Source organism: Oryctolagus cuniculus, chromosome 16 (assembly GCF_051225735.1).
Source record: "Oryctolagus cuniculus isolate XC-2025 breed Fujian yellow rabbit chromosome 16, ASM5122573v1, whole genome shotgun sequence".
NCBI classification, from domain to species: Eukaryota; Metazoa; Chordata; class Mammalia; order Lagomorpha; family Leporidae; genus Oryctolagus; species Oryctolagus cuniculus.
The window spans coordinates 68,457,052-68,477,229 of NC_142882.1; the positions used below are offsets into that span (position 1 = coordinate 68,457,052).

Consider the following 20,178-nt stretch of genomic DNA (forward strand, 5'->3'; position numbering starts at 1 on the left):
AGCCATTTCCTTGTCAAAGCCCCAAAATCAGCATGGTCTCTGTAAGTACAATGGCGTTACAACAATTAGAACCAAACCAAATGCATGTGTCTACCACAAATAGTCCAGTTGTTTTATTACTGATCCTCCAAAAAGATACAGAGAATTAGACTCTAAACTAGAATACAGTTTCCCCTGTACTTATGCAAATATATGAGGGTACTTCAAAAAATCTGTGGAAAAACTGAATTAAAAATAAGTCTACAGAGTGCTGGCCCATTCAAGTCCAATCCAGCTGCCAGTGCACCTGGGCAAGCAGCACCAGATGGCCCGAGTACTTGGGTCCCTGCCACCTCGTGGGAGAGCTGGATGGAGTTCCAGGATCTTGGCTTCAGACTGGCTCAGTCCCAGCCATTGCAGCCATTTGGAAAGTGACCCAGCAGATGGGAGATCTTTCTCTGCCTCTCTCTCTGTAACTCTGCCTTTCATTAATTAATTAAAAAGAGAAATTACTTTTAGCTCATTTTTTTGGTTCTTTTCATTCATTTCTCAATTTCTTACTATCTTCCAGGAATATCTGGCAGTTAAAGCAGATTGCAGGCGGAAGTAATAATGGTGCAGGGTCGTTTTTCAGGGTACAGCCGTGTTGCTGAGTGGGTTCCGCAGGGGGCAGAGGAGCATCCAGCTCATCCATGTTCTTGCCTCTGCCTTTGCTTACAGCACACCTTGGCCTCGAGATAAAGTGTTCAATCTTCTGCCATGCTTCACAAAAGACAGGAGGAACAGGAAGGCCCTGGGAGCAGGTCTACAAGGTCACCAACACCAGCCATGGGATCTTAGCTCTGCCCAGAACACAGGGTACTGGGGTGAAATGAATTATCAAGATAATGAAACTAAGGAAGGAAATAAAACAAAGGCGAGGAAGAAAGCAGCAGCTAGCAATAGTGAAGGTTGCTACACAACAGAACAGCTGAGAAGGAGCTCAGCAAAGCTGAAAGCATGTTATGTAACCTCCCTCTGATAAGGACGGCAAACACTGAATCATCACTTCTGATCCTCAGTCTATAACCGCCAAGTTGCCTAAGACTTGGGCCACATGTTCACAGTCCAAACCCAAGCGAGAACTGGACCATTTCTTGAGGAAAATTCCTCTTCTCATATTCCAAGGGGACTCGATGATTTATTTCTCAATGGGCTTAGTACTACACTTTTGAAAGGATTTCACAGAAAAAAAAATGTGTAAAATACAAATGTACTCAACATTTATGACTGCTTTCTAAAGAAAATTTAAACAGAAAATTTCATATTTAATAACCACATAGACTAGTCACATTAACATAAAATGAGGAAAAACAGGGGCAGGCATTTGGCCCACCTGTCAAAATGCTTCTTAGGATGTCCACAACCCATATCCAGAATGTCTGAAGTCTGAGTCTTGGCTCCACTCCAGATTCCACGTTCCTGCTAATATGCAACTTGGGAGGCAGCAGTGATGACTCAAGTGCCTGGGTCCCTGCCACCCGTGTGAGGGATCTGGACTGAGTTCCAGGCTCCTGGCGTTGGTCAGGCCCAGTCCCGGCTGTCGCAGGCATTTGGGAGTAAACCACTAGATGGGAGCCCTCTCTGTCTTTCTCTCTTTCAAATAAATACAATAAACATTTTTTTTAAATGAGAAAAAAATCCAGGATTGGATACAAGGAAGAGCACAGGCCTGACAGCAACCATGTCCTTATCGAAGCTTATTATCTGAGGAACTCAAACATTCACCCTTTGCCACAGATAACTGTCTCAATTGCTTCACTGGGTGAAAAACCTGTTGGGAGTATTATAAAACTGACATTACATCCTCACTTTTTGTTGGGAACAAATGCCAACCTGTTCCTCCTTTGGACACAAGCATGCAACAGGCTTGCAAAAAAACCTTCTGCAGGATAAAAGAGTACCACTCAGGTTTGGGAGGCATGAAAATTCCTCTAGTCTAGTAACCCACTAGATGCTGTGAATCACCTTTTAATACCTTGCACCCAGAGGTGTCCAACTGAAACAGCTCACATTACAGAACAGGAGCTCCCTATCTCCTGGAGCAGCACTGTGGCCAGTTCTCAGTGTTCAGTTTTCCTGACAGCAAGCCTCAGCCTGCCTCCCTATGGCGTCCCTGCATTGTACCTGCAATCTGTACGTTAAAACAAAGATCCAGCTTGCAGGAGAAAGCCAACCCTCCTCCAGCATCTGAAGGCAGTCGTCATGTCTGTCACCTTCCTGCAGCTAGCTCTTGTCATCCTCAACTCCCCAAAGTAGCTTCCCTGATTCCACTAGCCACTTTTAATCTAACTATGCATCTTGGGCTTTTTTTCAACTTGATCCAATGGCAATAAATCAGTACATCTTTAGAATGTGCACTGCTGGGCCAAGTGCTATTTCCTAGAAAAAGTGTGAGCATGATTTTTCTAGTGTACTTCCGTTTCTGCAGTTGAGAATAACACTGGCTAGTTTTAGTTGCAGACATGGTGAATATATAGTTAAAGACCCCTACACACACACACACACACACACACACCCACCATGCGTGCTCACACACACTTGGAGCTCTTTAAATGTTTTGATTTTTCCAAGATCTTTGAGGACTTGCTTCAGTCATTAACTAGATATGAAAATTCCCCGTAAACAACTTTGATGATAATTGCACCACACAACTTCATTCCAGAAACAAACACAGCAAGCTGTTAAGCACAACAGGGCTGGGAGCCCAGCCCAACAGCTTCCAGAGATGGTGCTGTCTCTTGGCTGATCATTACAAGCCATTCCCTTATCATCCATCCAAGCACTATATCTCCTAGCTGCTGTTTATCACAACTATCATTCTCTGCTTGGCCACTGCTGTTCATCAAATGGTTTGCTGAATTCCTAACATATCATATTCACTGCATTTTCCTAACCAATCTATGAAATGACATTGTCAAAAAAAGCATCAAAGGCCAGGGTTGTGGGCCAGCTGGGCAAGCCATTGCTGGCATCCGTATCAGAGCACAGGTTCAAGTCCCAGCTTCTCTGTTTCTGATCCAGCTCTCTACATAACGCATCAAGGAAAGTAGCAAAAGATGGTCCAAATACTCAGGCCCCTGACACCCACATGGGAAACCCAGACAGAGTTCCAGGCTCCTAGCTTCATCCTGGCTCAGCCCAGGCTGTCGTGGCCACCTGAGGAGTGAACCAGTAATCGAAGATATCTGTGTGTGTGTGTGTGTGTGTGACTATCCCTTTTTCCTCTGTAACTCTGCCTTTCAAATAAAGTAAAATAAACCTTTAAAAAAAGAAGCATCAGCCTAATCCAGTGTGATATTTTCTTGGTGAACCCTCAGGGTCCCCATAATTATTATTTCATTGTGTAGTAGCACAACACACTTTGAGACACAGACAGTATAGTTTTCCCTACAATGGACTTGAACCTTCCACTTGCTGTTTTTCAGAATCCATTTCCCTTTCAAATACAGAATAGCATTTACCACATGCAATCTCCCAGCAGCTGCTGTGTTTTAAGAATGTGAAAACATTTCTGCTAATTGTTTCACGGTTATATTTGCAAGGAATCTCAAGCCTCTGGAATCAGGGAACTGCATCTGCTGAAGAGATGTTGCCACCCAAGTGGCTCCTGGTAACCTGTGCCATTCAGCAGGCTCATTCCCTGTTTTGGCTGGACGGACACTTATCACTTGCCGGAGGATCCTGTTCCAAATGGAAAGACTGAGGTGGACAGTCTTCCTCCAAGTCTTGGTGAGCTGTTTGCTCTCACTGCCACCTGTCAACTAGAACCCACCCATTTCAAGGGAGAGGCTTCCCAGCGCTTGTGCCCTCGGCAGCCCCTCTGTCCATCAATGCCTCTGCGACTCCCGAGGAGCTGGCACAGGGCACAGTCTGAGTCCCCACTGCCTTCTCATTTCCTTTCACCCCTTGTACAGATCTAATCCATCTTTATCAGAGAATTTCACTGGGACCTGTGTTTTCCTACTTGGTGCTTACTTTCTTAAGTAACTTGTGATTGCCCAGTGGCTGTCTCCAGTGTCCGTCAACTCTCCTGGGACCTTCTCAAAAGTCTCTGGTGATGAAGCCAGGCCCAGCAGGAAGCTTTCTTTAACATTTGGTTCTGTGCCTTCACAGCTGATACCGTGTGAGGAGCCAAGGGGCTGACCTGCTTGAAGTCTCCTCTTTGCTTCTCTCCACTTCAAGGGCTCCACCTTAAAATCAAAACTGGTAAAGACCAGCAGAGGTGCAGAGTGGGGTTGGGGACTGAGAGTTCTGTATTTCTTAAGGTCAAAAAGTTCCACCTTCTGCCAATGTGGCTTCCAGCTCTAAGTTTAATGGAATAATGATACATGTCCTTTCAAAAGCAAAACACAGATGGACGCATGTCCTGGGTAAGTCGGGATTTAGTCTAAGTCAAGATGCTCAGTCCTAGATAGGTTTCTGATTTTCACCTGTGTCCTATTAAAGGGGACTTAAGTTTGTGATGGGGAGTTACACTTATAGGGTCCAACGTGCAATAGACATTTAGGGAAAAGAGCAAACTTGAGGCACCTTGAAGTAAAATGGAAGATGCTTGTTTTTATTTGGGGGGGATGGGGGTAAGGAGTAAGGTGAACGGGGTGAAAGAAGACAGAATGCATACATTTAATAGCTAAGGAACTCTAAAGACCAAATCTTCATCAGACGTACCATGCTGCCATGTAAAACTACAGGAATTGTGTGTGAGTGAACTAGTGAACCAATATCAATCTGCTCACTAATGAGTCCGGGTACTCTAAATAAGTTTCTTAGCCCTTCTATACCTCATTGGCTAGGTCATTTTTAAGATTCTACAGGTATAAGGGACCACACCAGTACTGTTTAGCAAGGAGGACTCACAAAGTCGATACTGTAATTGGATGATGTTCATTCCTATCAAACATAGCACAAATGACACCCATTCCTCCTAATCACAATTAAGAAACAAAATGCAGTCAACCAATCAGTTCATCTTACGGATATAAACTCAACTGACCTAATGCTTTGAATATGCAATCTTTGAATTTGTTCAAAGCAGTCCTGACTGGGGAAAAAATTGCCATGATAGACACATGGAGCTATTTTCCAAGTGACACCGTGTGCCCACAGAAGGCAGAGGGTACTCCATACAGCCAGACTGATCTGCAGCAGAGAAACAGATCCAAGGTTCACATGAGGAGGTACCAAGAGAGAAGGAGGCAGAACAGGGGCCAGTTCTTTTTTTTTTTTTTTAAGATTTATTTATTTATTTGAAAGGCAGAGCTACAGAGAGGCAGAAGCAAAGACACACACACACACACACACACACACACACACACACAGAGAGAGGTCCTCCATCTGCTAGTTCACTCCCCAGATGGCTGCAATGGGTAGAGCTGCGCCAATCTGAAGCCAGGAGATTCCTCCGAGTCTCCCTTGAGGGTGAAGGGGCCCAAGCTCTTGGGCCATCTTCCACTGCTTTCCAAGGCCACAGCACAGAGCTGGATCGGAAGTGGAGCAGCTGGGACTCGAACTGGTGCCCAAAAGGGGTGCTGGCAGTGCAGAAGGTGGCTTTACCCTATACACCATAGTGCCAGCCCTGGGACTACTTCTAAGAGCTAAAGATGTTGAAGGTGAGATCACCTGAGGACAGGACAGCCTAAAATCTGCATGAGTTTGGCAGTTTCTCAAATATGTTAAGCACATATGACCCAGCAAACCCACTCCCAGGGATATACCCAAATGAAATGAAAGCAGCTGTTCAAGCAAAAACTTGTAAATGAACACTTATAACAACCCAACAACCAAAGATGGAAGCAACCCGATCACCCACCTCAACTAAAATGCAAGAACAAACAGAATGTGGTATAACTGTACAATGGAATATTATTTGGCCATCAAAAGGAATAAACCACTGATACCTGCCACAGCATGAATGTACCTTGCAGAAGTCACATTAAGTGAAAAAGGTAGACACAGAAGGGCACGTATTATATGGTTCCATTTAAATGAAATACCTGGGATTCACAGATCCACAGACACAGGAAACAGATCAGCGATTGTCAGTGGCCGGGAGGTAAAGCTTTAATAGGTCCTTGTGGGGAGATGGAAATGTCTGGCGGCTAGACAGTGATGCTGTTTGCAAAACACTGTGAAATGTGCTAAATGCCCCTGAACAGTACATTTTCAAATGGTCAAAATGGTAACTCCTATGCTGTCTGCATTTTACTATGATGCTCCTCCACAGGAATAAAGCAGCGCGAGCCCCGCCCGGGCCATCCTTTTCTCCTTGCTCCCTCCCCCGCCTCCGGTGGGTCACCCTGTTGGTGCCTGCACGCAGGAAGGATGCTTCTAATGAGCCCGAGTGTCAGCACAATATAAATGACGGTGAGGGGAGAAGAGAAACAACTTGGCGCGTGGCTGAGGACCTAAAGAGGAATGTCCACCATTGTTCGTGATTATGGATCACATCACAGTCTAATAGCAATTTTTATTTAATCAATAATTTCCATGCTGAACAGACAGCCCTGTTACAGAGAATCGACAAGCAGGTACTGATAGCGACAAGCCTCGTTATTAATCTTTCCTCTGCCGCCTTATCAGCCAAACTACTGTAAAAGGCACCACCAAGATGGATTTTAGAGGCCACCTCTCTCTCTCCCTCATTCTTTTTCCCTCTCCCATAACATTTCATGTAATGTAGACTCTGCCTTTATTTGAGTAACCTGGGGCTTGAGCAGCGTATAAGAGGCAGCTCACATTAAGCAATTTCACAAATCAGTAAGACCTGGACCATTGCTTAGGGTTAGCCATTATAAGCTAATAAATCATACTTTCTCTTTGAGTTGTCAATCGCCAGAAAGCTTTGTACAAGTGCTGGCATCTGTAATTCCGTAAAGGCTTTTCATCTTGAAATAAGATGCTCTGGACTGATAACAAGAATAATCCCCTCTTGATCAAGAGGGAAAAAAATCTGCATTTTACCAATTAAAGCTGCTGCCAGAAGCCAAATGGCTCAGTACCGAGGCTCCAGTGAAGTTTATCTCTGCTCAACACAAGGAGGAACACAGTGAGGGCCCTGCATCAGCCACAGCAGTGACCGCTTTATCTGGCTGGAGGAAGGTGTGAACTTCCAGTACTTCTAGAAAAAGCCGCCAGGAAGACTTGCTTCTCAGGAACCAGGACTCTGCAGCCTGAGCTGTGGAGCCCTGCCGGACGCTCCTCATGCATCAAAGCACAAGGTAGGACCCAGAGAAACACCATGGCGGCTAAGGTAGACTGGAGGGAGATGAGACAAGGCCAGGCCAGTTAGATTAGAGAGAGGCCTGCCCAAAGAAATCCCATGACAAAGAAATCCTGAAGACTGCTGGTGCTGTTTTTGTTTTCTGATTAGGAACACATTGTCAGAACTTAAATTATGCATTCATAGCTAGAAAATAAGGAGCCAAAAAAAGAAAGAAAAGAAAAATGAAATATGGTAATAACCATAATACAACTATTATGCTTTGGCCTGTGTAGTAGATATCCTCAGAAATCAGCAGACATGATTCTTCCCAAAACCCTGATACACTTAAAGAGTGACAAGGGAATTTTACAACCCACATGCAATGAATAGGAGGCCATACAGACAACAGATGGGGGCTCTGTGGGCAAAACCACCTCCCAGGTGCTCAGCCACCAGCCCGTAAAGCATCTGACTTTTTTTTTGAACATCATCTGTAACATCCACAGAAGTTGCCAAAACTCTGTGAAACATCTCTCAATGATTCTCCCAAGTTTTGAACAACAATTTGAAAGTCTTTTCTCTCTGCAGGTCTCACTTTGGCCCTGTCCCACCTTCAGGACCTTATACTTACAACTGCTGGGGCTGTGCAAAGCTCAAGATCTTCCCGAAGCTCCTGCTGGCTCAAATCCTCCCTCTCATGGAGAACAATTCAGTGTGACCTACTCCAGCTGCGAGGGAAGTCAGACTGCTAGAAGAGCAATCACCTCTCCCAGAAACAGTGCTACTATGCCTTTCAGCAGTATCTCCCATTACCCTCTGCGTTATGGACATACTCTGGTTCTTCCATAACTGCATAAATTGTCACAATAATGATTATGGTAATAATAAATCATTTTATAATCACCTTATATTAAATATTACATCTCTAATCCAAAGAAATTTAAAAAAAGATTTCTGTTATATTCGCTACAATGATAGATAAAATACTCCCTTAGTATTCATTTCTTCCTACTGTCTTCTCAACAGAATCTCCAACATCTCCAGTCATGATCTTTCTTTGCTAAAACCCACCTGTTTATTTATTTTTTTTATTTTTTTGACAGGCAGAGTGGACAGTGTGAGAGAGAGACAGAGAGAAAGGTCTTCCTTTGCCGTTGGTTCACCCTCCAATGGCCGCCACGGCCGGCGCACTGCGCTGATCCGATGGCAGGAGCCAAGTCCCATGGGGTGCAGGGCCCAAGCCCTTGGGCCATCCTCCACTGCACTCCCTGGCCACAGCAGAGAGCTGGCCTGGAAGAGGGGTAACCAGGACAGAATCCGGCACCCCGACCGGGACTAGAACCCGGTGTGCCGGTGCCACAAGGCGGAGGATTAGCCTAGTGAGCCGCGGCACCGGCAACCCACCTGTTTATTAAAAACATGTTCAGATTCAGTCTCTATGAGCCTGTTTTCTTTCACTCCTCCTCTGTATTTTCACCTTGTTTTCCCATTGTCCTGTTTGTGTATCATTGCTACTGTTAATATCCTGACCATATCTTTCCCCTTATCCAAAGGGCAAGCATAAATTTTCTGTGTGTGTGTATTTATGTGTGTTTGTGAGGGCTTTTTCTTCACACCATCCCCACCTCAATTCCCTGATCTAACAAGCAGGTGGCTTCCTTCTTCAAGACACTATGCCTGCAATTTGTATAGCGGCCACTAGGTGGTGGTGATATGTCGTAGCAGATCGGCTCAACCTCCCACACAGGTGAGCCCATACAACTGAATCATTAGCATATTCTTTTATTTTCACAAAAGTCTCCTTAGTGCCTCCCTTCTCCCGTTTATTACGGGTTTGTTGATACTACTTCCCATAGGTCTATCCTCTCTCATGTTTGAATAATATTTTTACGTTTATAGAGCACTTCCATTAGACAATCTCATTCTATCCATGTAAATGAAAAACAGATCTAAAAATGAAAAGCCTGTAAGGAAGCAGGATGGACATCACTATGTCAACTTTCCAGATGAGAAACAGAGAGCTGAAGTTGCAGGGTGACTTGGCCAGTACAGGGCCAAGGGACAGATCTCCAACACATTACCCAGTGCGCTCACCACGTGCCACTCTGATTAATGCTAGTTTTACTGGTTAACTGTGTGGGGGGGCAGAGATGTGGGGGTGTATTAAGTTTAAAGGCCTTGGTCTTTTGAAGATATGCCCTTTACATTCTCTGTACTAAAATAAATAAATAAATAAATTCGCCCATGGCAGAATTTGGCTAATCCCAGAAAAGCCTAAATGTCCCTGAATCGTCAAAAAGTTCTTACATTAGAAAATTTACTTCTGTTGCTAGAGCTCTGTTTTATGTCAAAGTTGGAGCCTGACCCCCAGCCCTGTTTGTCATGATCTCAGAAGTTGGAGTCTAAGTGACTTCCCTTGAGCAAAAAAAAAAAAAAAAAAAAAAAACAGTGATGGAGTCTCTCTCTACCACTCTACCAAGAGAAATGCCTTGGCTGCTTCAGGGTGCCGCAGAGAACTACTGAATGCCTAACTTAGCAAATGTGGTTTTCAAATTAAGCTCTGCCAGTTTACACACAGACCTACACAGAAACACACAGTTGAAAGAGCTTTCTGCACAAGACTTTTTAATGAGGTCATCTTTTCTTTTTAAACTGAACATTCTAAAGTACGTTTAAGGAGAAGAACTTTTAAAATCACAAATATATATACTTTTAACACTGTAAGAGCGACAATTTAAGGTGGCAATTTTGCACACACACCCCCCCCCACACACACACACACACGCACACTCCCAGGGGACATCTGACAATATATGGAAACATGTTTGGTTGTCACATGGGGAAGGGCATTGAGTGGGTAGAAGCCAAAATGCTAAACATCTTACAATGCACATGACAGCCCCACAGCAAGGGAAGATCCACCCCACTGTGATGAGGTTGAGAAACGCTAGTTCTCAATGACTGAGAATTTCCAGAAAAATATCAGGACATCAAGACAGCACAAGCCAGAGCCAGGCAGGACCAGGGCCTACTGCAGTGCCTCTCCCTGAGGCTTTCATGAGCCAGGGCCCTCGTCAGTGTTTCACACAACTCCAATTTGTGCCAACACACCAACCCCAACACTGCCTGGATGCCAGTGTAAATACTGACAAGTGACACACATGGATACAGTTATAAGGAAAACAGCAACATTTTATTGGGTATAATTTTTAAGCTAGTTCTCCCAACTGTTTGATGAAGTAATCACTGTTGTCATCATGCTTTAAGTGTCAGAGGTGCAATGCGACGTGTCTGGGGGGGAAGGCTGGCCTTGAACCTACTGTGTCAGCTTTGGAACTCACATCGAATTGCTGCATACTTTGCTACTGTCATTGCCTATGGCGGAGGCTGCTGGCACAGTGTACTCTCATGTTTGATCGGAAAACTAGCAGCCAACATTAGCAGACTGACTGATGGCTCAACAGTTCGTCGTGAGAGGATCTGCAGAGCCCTGGCAGGGGCCCCACAGTTGACTGTGGTAAGCCTAAGTATTCTTTCAGGTTGCTGCTAGTTCTTCTTGCCACTACTACTACTTTGTAGGAAGTCCTTAAAAAGTCATCCGCATGGTTCGCATTGACTGCACCTGTGTTTTCCAGTCTTTCCCAACATTCTTCATGCATTTCCCATCTGAGCTCCTGGAATCCCAACCACCCAGTATGGGTTTCATCATGTTCCACTTCACACTGTTCACCGTGCTTTTCTGTTTTTGTATCTCTCCATCCCAATTAGACTGACTGGAACTTGGGGGGTCTAAGTCATGCTTATATGTTTTTTTGTTTATTTATTTTTTTGACAGGCAGAGTGGACAGTGAGAGAGATAGAGAGAAAGGTCTCCCTTTGCCGTTGGTTCACCCTCCAATGGCCCCCGCGGCTGGTGCGCTGCGGCCGGCGTACCGCGCTGCTCCAATGGCAGGAACCAGGTGCTTCTCCTGGTCTCCCATGGGGTGCAGGGCCCAAGCACTTGGGCCATCCTCCACTGCACTCCCTGGCCACAGCAGAGAGCTGGCCTGGAAGAGGGGCAACTGGGACAGAATCCGGCGCCCCGACCGGGACTAGAACCCGGTGTGCCGGTGCCGCAAGGCGGAGGATTAGCCTAGTGAGCCACGGCACCGGCCTAAGTCATGCTTATATTAATGGGCCTACTCCAGTGCTGGGGCTGTGGGTATCACACATATTCCAGGGGATTGATTTTTGGCAGAATCCAGAATCTCATCTTAAGTATCACTTAGAGATCATCAAAAGAGCTCTCCCAATGGCAGAAAGTTATTCAGATGGGATTTTGGTGAAATATTTCAGGGTCTTTGCAATGAACAAATAAATTTCAGGAACTAACCCATTGCTTCTTACTGGAACCCAGCTGGGCGCAGTCATCCACACCTGACTGGTGCATCCCAGCACTCCCGGTGGCTGCCAGCCAATGCATTGGCACTGGAGAGGAAACCTGTTTGCCATCCCCATCTGAAGGGCTGTCCAATTCCATTCTTTCACCCCTACTAAAACCACAACTCAAGGAAGTGAAATGTGTTGGTCAATTCCTGTTCATCAGACACACAAGGGAAGAAAAGGGAGTCTCCTCTTTTCAGACAAGTGTAAGTATCAATTTAGCAACAATTAATATAAAATAATCCTTAGAGCTAACACATGGAAGTCACAAAAACCAACAGAACCACTCTCTTCTCCTCCCCCACTCCACCTTGCAAACAACAAACTCATAAAACAAGAGAGACAGAGTGACCTTGTTCAGACCCTCTGTCTGTTTCTCATTAGGCCTACTGCATGTGATCTCGGCTTGGCCTTGGACGTCAGGGACAGCGTTCATTTTCACGGCTGTTTCACAGTATGATAAGTGAGAAAATAACGTTCCAAAGGGTCAAATGGTTCCAAGGAGGTCATCCTGAGAGTCAGGGCAGAGATGGGGCTGCCACTCAGAATTCCAGCTGGGCCTGGGGGTGCTGTAGCTGGTGGACCACACAGCCCTCATGCACCCTCACACACACCCCCAACCCCATATAATCTCCCGAGTGTCTCTTTATGGGAATAATTTCTGCAGGTGCAATTTAGTCAGCAACTTTACAAAGAACGTAACCCTTAAGGCAAAATTGTCAAAAGATGGCTTTGAAGTTTGCAGTTCTTCGTCTGTATTTTACATGCCACGTTTCCAAATAATTAGAGTAACTAAATTAGCTAGCAACTCCATGTAGGGGAAAATATGATCAAAATCTCTACTCATTTGTTTTAGGTTTTATGTGCACACAAAACTAATTTCTGCCTCATATCTGAGACCCCCTATCACATCTTAAACTCAATTTTCTCTTAGGTAAGGATATACAATACAACTTTAGCAAAGGGATCAAAATTAGATGGAAAACATTTAAAATGCAAATTTGGGATCATGGCATTAATATGAAAATGATGTCTTCACATCCCAACTCTTTTTCGTGCTTCTACGGAGACATCAATTCTTCACAAATTAGATATGCTTGCTTTATATCTAAATCTCTGTATTAAAAAAGAAAACCCTTCATTTTCATACAGACACAGAATTTGTCTCCAAATGGCAGTAAAGGTGATTACAACTGTATTCTTTTGATAAAGGAAACTTCAGCTTGCTTTTAGAGATCAAAATTTGCAGAGTATGAAAGCATTTAAAATCCAAGTAGGTGGTAAATCATTCCACAAAAAGGGGAGTTTTTGACACCAGGCTTAAAAGACACAAATGGATAACTGCAGCAACTTAAATGCCACCCAGTTTTCAGCTGGGTGCTAACACAAATAGACCTCATGTTCTCTGCAGGGGCCTCCCCAGGGGAACTGCCAGGGCCCTCTGCAGGGAATTGAGCTGAGGAATTAAAAACAAACAAACAAAAGTTTGATTTTTTGAAGACCCTTGGGGAAATAAATGTACTATTTGTTAAACAAAAATAGACAGCTAAGTTGTCGAACTCCAGGGAAAGGAGTTGTAGGGATACGTGCACAGCAAGCAGATGAGCATGACGTAGGATGATCAGACTAGACTTTTTTTAATTTTTGCATCTCAGCGGGGATGTCCTCTAACATAAACTAGCCACTGAGTAGTGCGCTCTACACTGAGACCCATATTATTCTTGTTACTCTTTTATCTTCTTTTTAAAAAACTTCTCAAAACATGGGTAGTTTATAAAATGCCACTCACAGCTGACACGTGAAGGAAAAGTTTCAGAGACCCTGAGCCAAACCTGCACTGGACGCTAGGAGTGTTTCAGACACCTCAACTAGCAGAGCGCAAGGTGCAACTTACTTCCAGGACAAAATCGAAACAAGATGGAAACTGATCTCAGCAAGGACTAGAGGCACAGCTCACCCAGCTGAGGAGCCGAGCTGAGCTGCTTTACATAATAACACAAGCTAAACCAGTGTCACAGCAAAGCCAAAACAAAACCAAGCAACACTTGATATTCTCCAATTTCCACAAGCATATTTGGATTTAAGATTCACGTACAACAATGAAAAGAGGGTCAGGTTAATTCAAAACTGGAGAAAACACATGGACTATCAACTTATTTTGAGATATTAGAATATGTGTCATTCAGATATCAAGGGAAGAGAAAATACCCGCAGTTCGACAAATCCATAATTCAGTGTTACCCAAACTGGACTCAAATTAGTTTTTGTACAACATACTATTTTTGTTTTCTGGTTCCCTTCTATTTTAACTGACACCAACAAAGCAATAAAGTACAGCAAAAACAGTTAACAAAAATATCCATCTATCTTTTTAGCTTCTGGTCATAGAAATAAATTTATGGCAAATTCAGTATTAGCTTGAGAGTAACTAAGCACAATTATAATTATCTTGCTGGAAAGATAACTTAATTAACCATGCTAGTGATAAGGAACCCAGCAGCAAAGCTAGAAGAGAAACACAATTGGAGAAAGGGAGAGGCTTAAAAGAAAGAAGAGAAGGGAAGGCAACATTTAGCCCATCTGTTCGGACAGTAACGGACGAGGTAATCTTTTCAAGAGTGCATGGAGTGCATTACACTGGAAATGAGACTACCTGGCGGGCAAAGTCAGCCCAGTTCCTAATTCTCTTCTTCAACTTTGTGATTTGCTAATGTGAAACACATGTCTCCCTTTTGCACCAAGTTCAAATAACTCTGGAATTCCAACCGTGCAGCTCAGCGACTGAACCAGAACAAGGGGAGAACTTGTCAGGATTTAAGAGCTTTCAGCAAAGCCCTTCAATTGCAGCCAGCACCCTATTCCACGGAAGGATATCAATTATAGATAGTGACTTGCTTTAGCAGGCAGTCGGGACTGTCAGACACTAGATAGACAACCATGAAGAATCATGAATCTTTCTATTAACTGTAAGAGGGGGAAGAAGAATGGGTCATGGCTATAAATAAGGCAGAGCATCAGAATGGCTTAACACCTTGCCTCTTGGTTGGATGTAGCACGGAAATTCAACTAATTCACAAAATGTCCCCTCACCAAGGAAAGTCACAGGAATGGAAACAGTTAATTCTTCCCTGTGTCCCTAAAATAGTGGATTTTGCAACTGGTATTTATTCCATCTGCCACTGAAGTAATTAGGTGGACTTGAAGTAGCTATTTCTTCAATCAACAAAATATAAGGCGCCTATTCTCTGCCAGGCCACCGCTAATGCTACCAGATACGCTCACGAGCTTGGGGGTACGTGTGTGTCATGCAATGTAAAAATCCACTGAAACGCACACATTTGGAATTTCTACACTTCAGACAACAAGGAAAATGGTGGAAAATAAGTGATATAAACTAGTAGCTTTATTTATGCTGTCCTAAATTGTAATGTTAACTCATTTAAATTAAGTTTACTTAGCCATATAATTCATCTCAGCCTAAAATTAGTATAATGTAGGAAACACACTGGATTTTCTTCATACTATGATACAAATTTTTTCCAATATACTTGAAATAAAAAAAATTCTGTTTTATATGTGTGCATTCAGGTTTTCTAAAGATAGTTCTGATGAAACGGGTAACATGGCAGGTATATTGTTGGTAGCTTCGGTAGCCTGTCCTTAAAACTAAAAACAGATTTCTCTATGAAAGTATCACCAACCATTGATATTAAGTATACCTGTGATATTATTTAGGCAATGAAAGGGTTCAGTTACTTCTACACTCTAAAACAGGTTACACCAAACCCAGCCTCTTAGGAGAATGTAGAATAGACTCCTATTCTCTTCCTTGTTTCCTAACAGACCCAGTATTGCAGTAACACTCCTTGGACCTGCAATGGGTTCCCCTCCAAAAGGGCATCAGGAGACCCCATCACCCCTCAGCAGGATGTTTCCAAAGGCATCAGCCCTGGTAGCACCTTTTCTATATAGGCAGCTTTTACACAAACAGTTCTCTTATTTATGTTGGTCACTCATTCCATCACGAGGATATTCATGGCATACTCTACTCTTTGGGAATACCTCTCCATATTAAAAACATTCTGCCGGCGCCGCGGCTCACTAGGCTAATCCTCCGCCTAGCGGCGCCGGCACACCGGGTTCTAGTCCCGGTCGGGGCACCGGATTCTGTCCCGGTTGCCCCTCTTCCAGGCCAGCCCTCTGCTGTGGCCCGGGAGTGCAGTGGAGGATGGCCCAGGTGCTTGGGCCCTGCACCCCATGGGAGACCAGGAAAAGTACCTGGCTCCTGGCTCCTGCCATCGGATCAGCGCGGTGCGCTGGCCGCAGCACGCCGGCCGCGGCGGCCATTGGAGGGTGAACCAACGGCAAAGGAAGACCTTTCTCTCTGTCTCTCTCTCTCACTGTCCACTCTGCCTGTCAAAAAAAAAAAAAAAAACAAAAAAAACCATTCTAACCTTTTTTTCCCTTTGGTGTTAAAGTGTCTTTGTGGTTCCTATTAAAATAGTTAGCAGGAATAAAGGGCCAAAACCAGACTTGCTTTAAAAATAACACTGTATCAAATTAAAGAAAAATAATCAAATTCAGTCATGGAAAAATCTGGAAATATACCTTAATTAAAAACATTTGATTTTCTATTTTTGTACTCAGAAATCTACCAATTTTCTTATACAGTTATATAAAGAAACGTGACTGAAAAGGAAATAATGGTGTGGGGAAACCCTGCTGATGTCACGTTAAATCCTCAAAATATTTAGTAAAGAACGGATCTCAAGACCTGGAAAGCTACACATTCAACACCACCATGTAACCACAATGAGTAGGGAATAAGAAGGGTCTTCAAAAAATTCGTGGAAAATGTGTATTATAAAAATCTATGCATGGATTTCAAGATTGTTTTGTACCTCTTTATAAAATAAACATTTTTTTTTTTATTTTATTTTTGGCAGGCAGAGTGGACAGTGAGAGAGAGAGACAGAGAGAGAAAGGTCTTCCTTTGCCGTTGGTTCACCCTCCAATGGCCGCCGCTGCAGCCGGCGCACCGCGCTGATCCGATGGCAGGAGCCAGGAGCCAGGTGCTTTTCCTGGTCTCCCATGGGGTGCAGGGCCCAAGCACCTGGGCCATCCTCCACTGCACTCCCTGGCCATAGCAGAGAGCTGGCCTGGAAGAGGGGCAACCGGGACAGAATCCGGCGCCCCGACCGGGACTAGAACCCGGTGTGCCGGCGCCGCAAGGTGGAGGATTAGCCTATTGAGCCACGGCGCCGGCTCTAAAATAAACATTTTAAAATCCATTTTTCTGTGAACTTTCCGAAGTACCCTCAGATGACATAAGATGGGCCAAGCTGCAGAAGACATACTTCAAAAGCTTGGGTGGTGCATGAAGCATATGCGAGTGATCTTGTAACTTCCGTGTTTAAGTGGAAGAGGTTTTCAAGAAACACGAGGCATCTACAACTACCAAGTTACTATACTGTGTGTGTGTGTGTGTGTGTGTGTATAAGACAGAGGAAATCACAACAAACCCTGCTGTGTCAGGTTTTCCAACACATTAAAAGCTTAAGAAAATGCAACACTCTTAAGTTCTTAACGGGAGCCGGTCTTTCTGTACAGAAGCCGTAGGAGCGTGAGTTTGTTATGTGTGGTGATCTACACGCTCGCCCTTCCATATCTGTTGCTCCTGCTCTCATTTTCCAGGGAGACTTCAAAGGCCTTCAGGAAAAGACCAAGTACTATGAGGCACGGGCAAGGGAAGCTCTGCTGATCAGGTATGGGGTGGGGTGAGACTGTGAGTGCACTCCAGGATCGGAAACAACACGCAACAGAACCTGGTTTGGGAGAAGGTGTGGTCCCTGATTATGTTGCAGTTTTCAAAAGCGTACATCAAAAAAACAACATCGAAAATGCATGCAACTTTTCGATGAAACTCTGCACCCCACAAGGCTGCTCTCAAGTCTAGAACTGCAATGATGATTTACGCCAAGCATCTACTGATATTCCAAGAGCACTAACTGTTGCATAGGCTAAGAGAATTTCCCTAGGATTGGAGGGGTTGGGAGGAGAAAATGGAATCCCTCACCTCAACAATTCTTTTTCTATTGTTGCTGGGTCCTGGAAGGGGAATCAAACGTGGCTAAAAGGTTAATAATAATTCATGTCCAGCTTACTATTACTCAATAACCATCAAAGTCGCTAACTCAAAATAGTGTTTTCTGGCTTACAGGATCAGAGTCATTACACTCTCTATTGAAGACTTTATTGAATTTTACACTAAGCTTTAGCTGACTGCACAGGTCAAGCACCGTGCTCCGAGTTTTCTTTCTTCTCAGAAAGTCATAAAGCCCTCTCCAGCTTGCAACGCGGCTAGCTGAGAAACTTAACTCAGCGCAGGGTCAGGAGATGCTGACCTCAGTGGAAAAGGCCGCCTGGTTGTAAAGCCCAGACCCTGGGCACCGTTCACTCACGTGCACGAGCTGCTCCTGGGTGTCGAACTCCCTCGCGCAGCCCTCCCAGTGGCAGTTCGTCTCATAGATGACTTCAGGCTCCTGTTTGCTTTCATCTTTGTCCCCTTCCTCCTTGACCAGGGTTGTTCCTTCCGGCTGTTCCTGAGAGGCCAGGGATGGTGGGAAGGGAGCAGACAGGGGAAAAGAAATCAGACTCCATGGGAGGAAAGAAAAGCCCAACTTCATCTGCCTTCCTCCCAAGGCAGTTTTTCAGTGAAAAATAAAACAGAGCCCAAGTCCATCAGCCGGGCTCTGTGAACTGAAGAAGGCAACTATACGGAATCATTTTTGTGCACTTTTTTTGATTTTCCAAATATACTTTCTGACATTCTTAATTTGTGATGCCAAACAACAGCCCAAATCAGGGTGGTGACACAGAGTGGCCAATTTTTGCTACCCTGGAAATAAATACAGAATTCACCTAAAAACACAAAAAGCAAATAAACACCAAATGGAACCCAAAAGAGAAGCAACTGAATTAGGTAAAGGAATCTTTACGTAAAAGATGGATCTTTTATTTATTTCATTATTTTAGTTCTTTTGGTATATTAATTTATTCTTGGATTTTTTTAAAAGCTTTATTTATCTGAAAATAAAGAAAAGAGGGAGAGACAGAGAGAGAACCTTCCATCCTCTAATTTACTCCCCAAGTGGTCACAATAGGCATGTGTGGGCCAGGCTGAAGCCAGGAAGCAGGAACTCCCTCCTGGTCTCCCACATAGGTGGTAGGGGCCTAAGCACCTGGGCCATCATCTAGTACTTTCCCAGGTGCATTAGCAGGAAGCTGAATTGGAAGCAGAGTAGCCAGGACTCAGAGTAGCAGTCTAGTATGGCTTAATCTGCTGTACCACAATGCCGGCCTGTATTCTTATGTTTTGTAATCCAGGGTTATGTTTTATGAATTCTTCTAATTCTATTTTCCCTGCTGTTTAGAAGCTGTAAAAAAGCACATTATGGACTTTTTAGGGATAATGCCCGCTTGGTCCAACCTCGGCTATCCAAGGATACACTCTCTGCCCAATGCCTGGGAACCACAGAACCTGAAGTTACAGAGTCCTCTATAATGTTCTATGACAGCTTCACAGCAACGCAAATACAATGCATTTCCAGAATTCTGGAGGTCACTAGGTCCAGATTCTGCAGATTCAGGTCCTAATCTGGGGCTAGGTGATAAAACCATATCCAGGCACTGAGCTGTAACCAGCAAGGCACTTATCTAGTCCAACTCAAGAGGAATGATGGACGTTGGGACTCAGGACACCAATTTATCCCATCTTCAGAGCTCTAACTGGAAAGGAAATTTGAGCCAAAACAGCCTAATTATGGGATAGTCCAGATTCCACGGACATCTAATCCCGGTCCAGTCCTTATTTGAAGAAGTGAACACTCATAGAGTCTCCCTTCTGTGTCAGGAGGGAGAATTCTACGAGATGGTAATGAGGGCATAACTGCACATTTGTAGAGGATTTAAGAGACTTCAAACAGAGCCTAGACTGGAAAATCTAAACTTCTCCTGGTGGGATTTTGGGCAGAGGAGAAGAATCTAATAGACTCAGGATAGTTGTGCCTTGATCCCTCCAAGCTCTCCTGGCAGGCGGGAAACAGCAAAGTAAGAAAAAGCAAGAATATGGTTTGTTGAGAGGACATCACTAGCTCTACCCCAGCTCCAGCTTGGGACCAGGAGCTCAGGAATCCAAACCAAAGAAGAGGGCTAAGAAGTGAAACCTGGTTAAATCTGTGATCAGCAAAAAATGAATCCAACCACTTATGCATGAACTGTTGCAGCCTGAACTCCTACGCTGCCTCACCTATGAAGAATGTGTATCTCACACAGCTGCCTGCACTGCTCATGTCTGCTTCCGAGCTAGAGAAACAAATGTAGTCACTCTATGATTGGCCTCTTGCCAAACACTTTGACTGTGGCCAAGACCAACAATGCAGTAGACAAGGAAATGCTGTGAAAAGGCACCAAGTCTGGGGAGGGAGGGGGAAGGCCCAAAGACACCAGTTTGGGGAGGGGCAGAAGTTGGCCGG

The 20,178-nt window shown here is 44.3% G+C and overlaps 1 protein-coding gene across 4 annotated transcripts in view; it reads right to left on the reverse strand.

Annotated features, from left to right (window-relative positions):
• The window catches only part of GLI3 (GLI family zinc finger 3), a 279,940-nt gene that overhangs the window by 44,640 nt on the left and 215,122 nt on the right, over nt 1-20,178 (reverse strand). For 3 of the 4 annotated variants that reach the window (XM_089315656.1, XM_070059772.2, XM_089315658.1), the window contains one exon: nt 18,106-18,246. In XM_089315656.1, the coding sequence (XP_089171782.1) occupies nt 18,106-18,246 (141 nt within the window). Of the gene's footprint in view, nt 1-7,853; nt 16,072-18,105; nt 18,247-20,178 lie in introns of those variants that run through there. The other variant, XM_089315659.1, reaches the window with a different exon arrangement.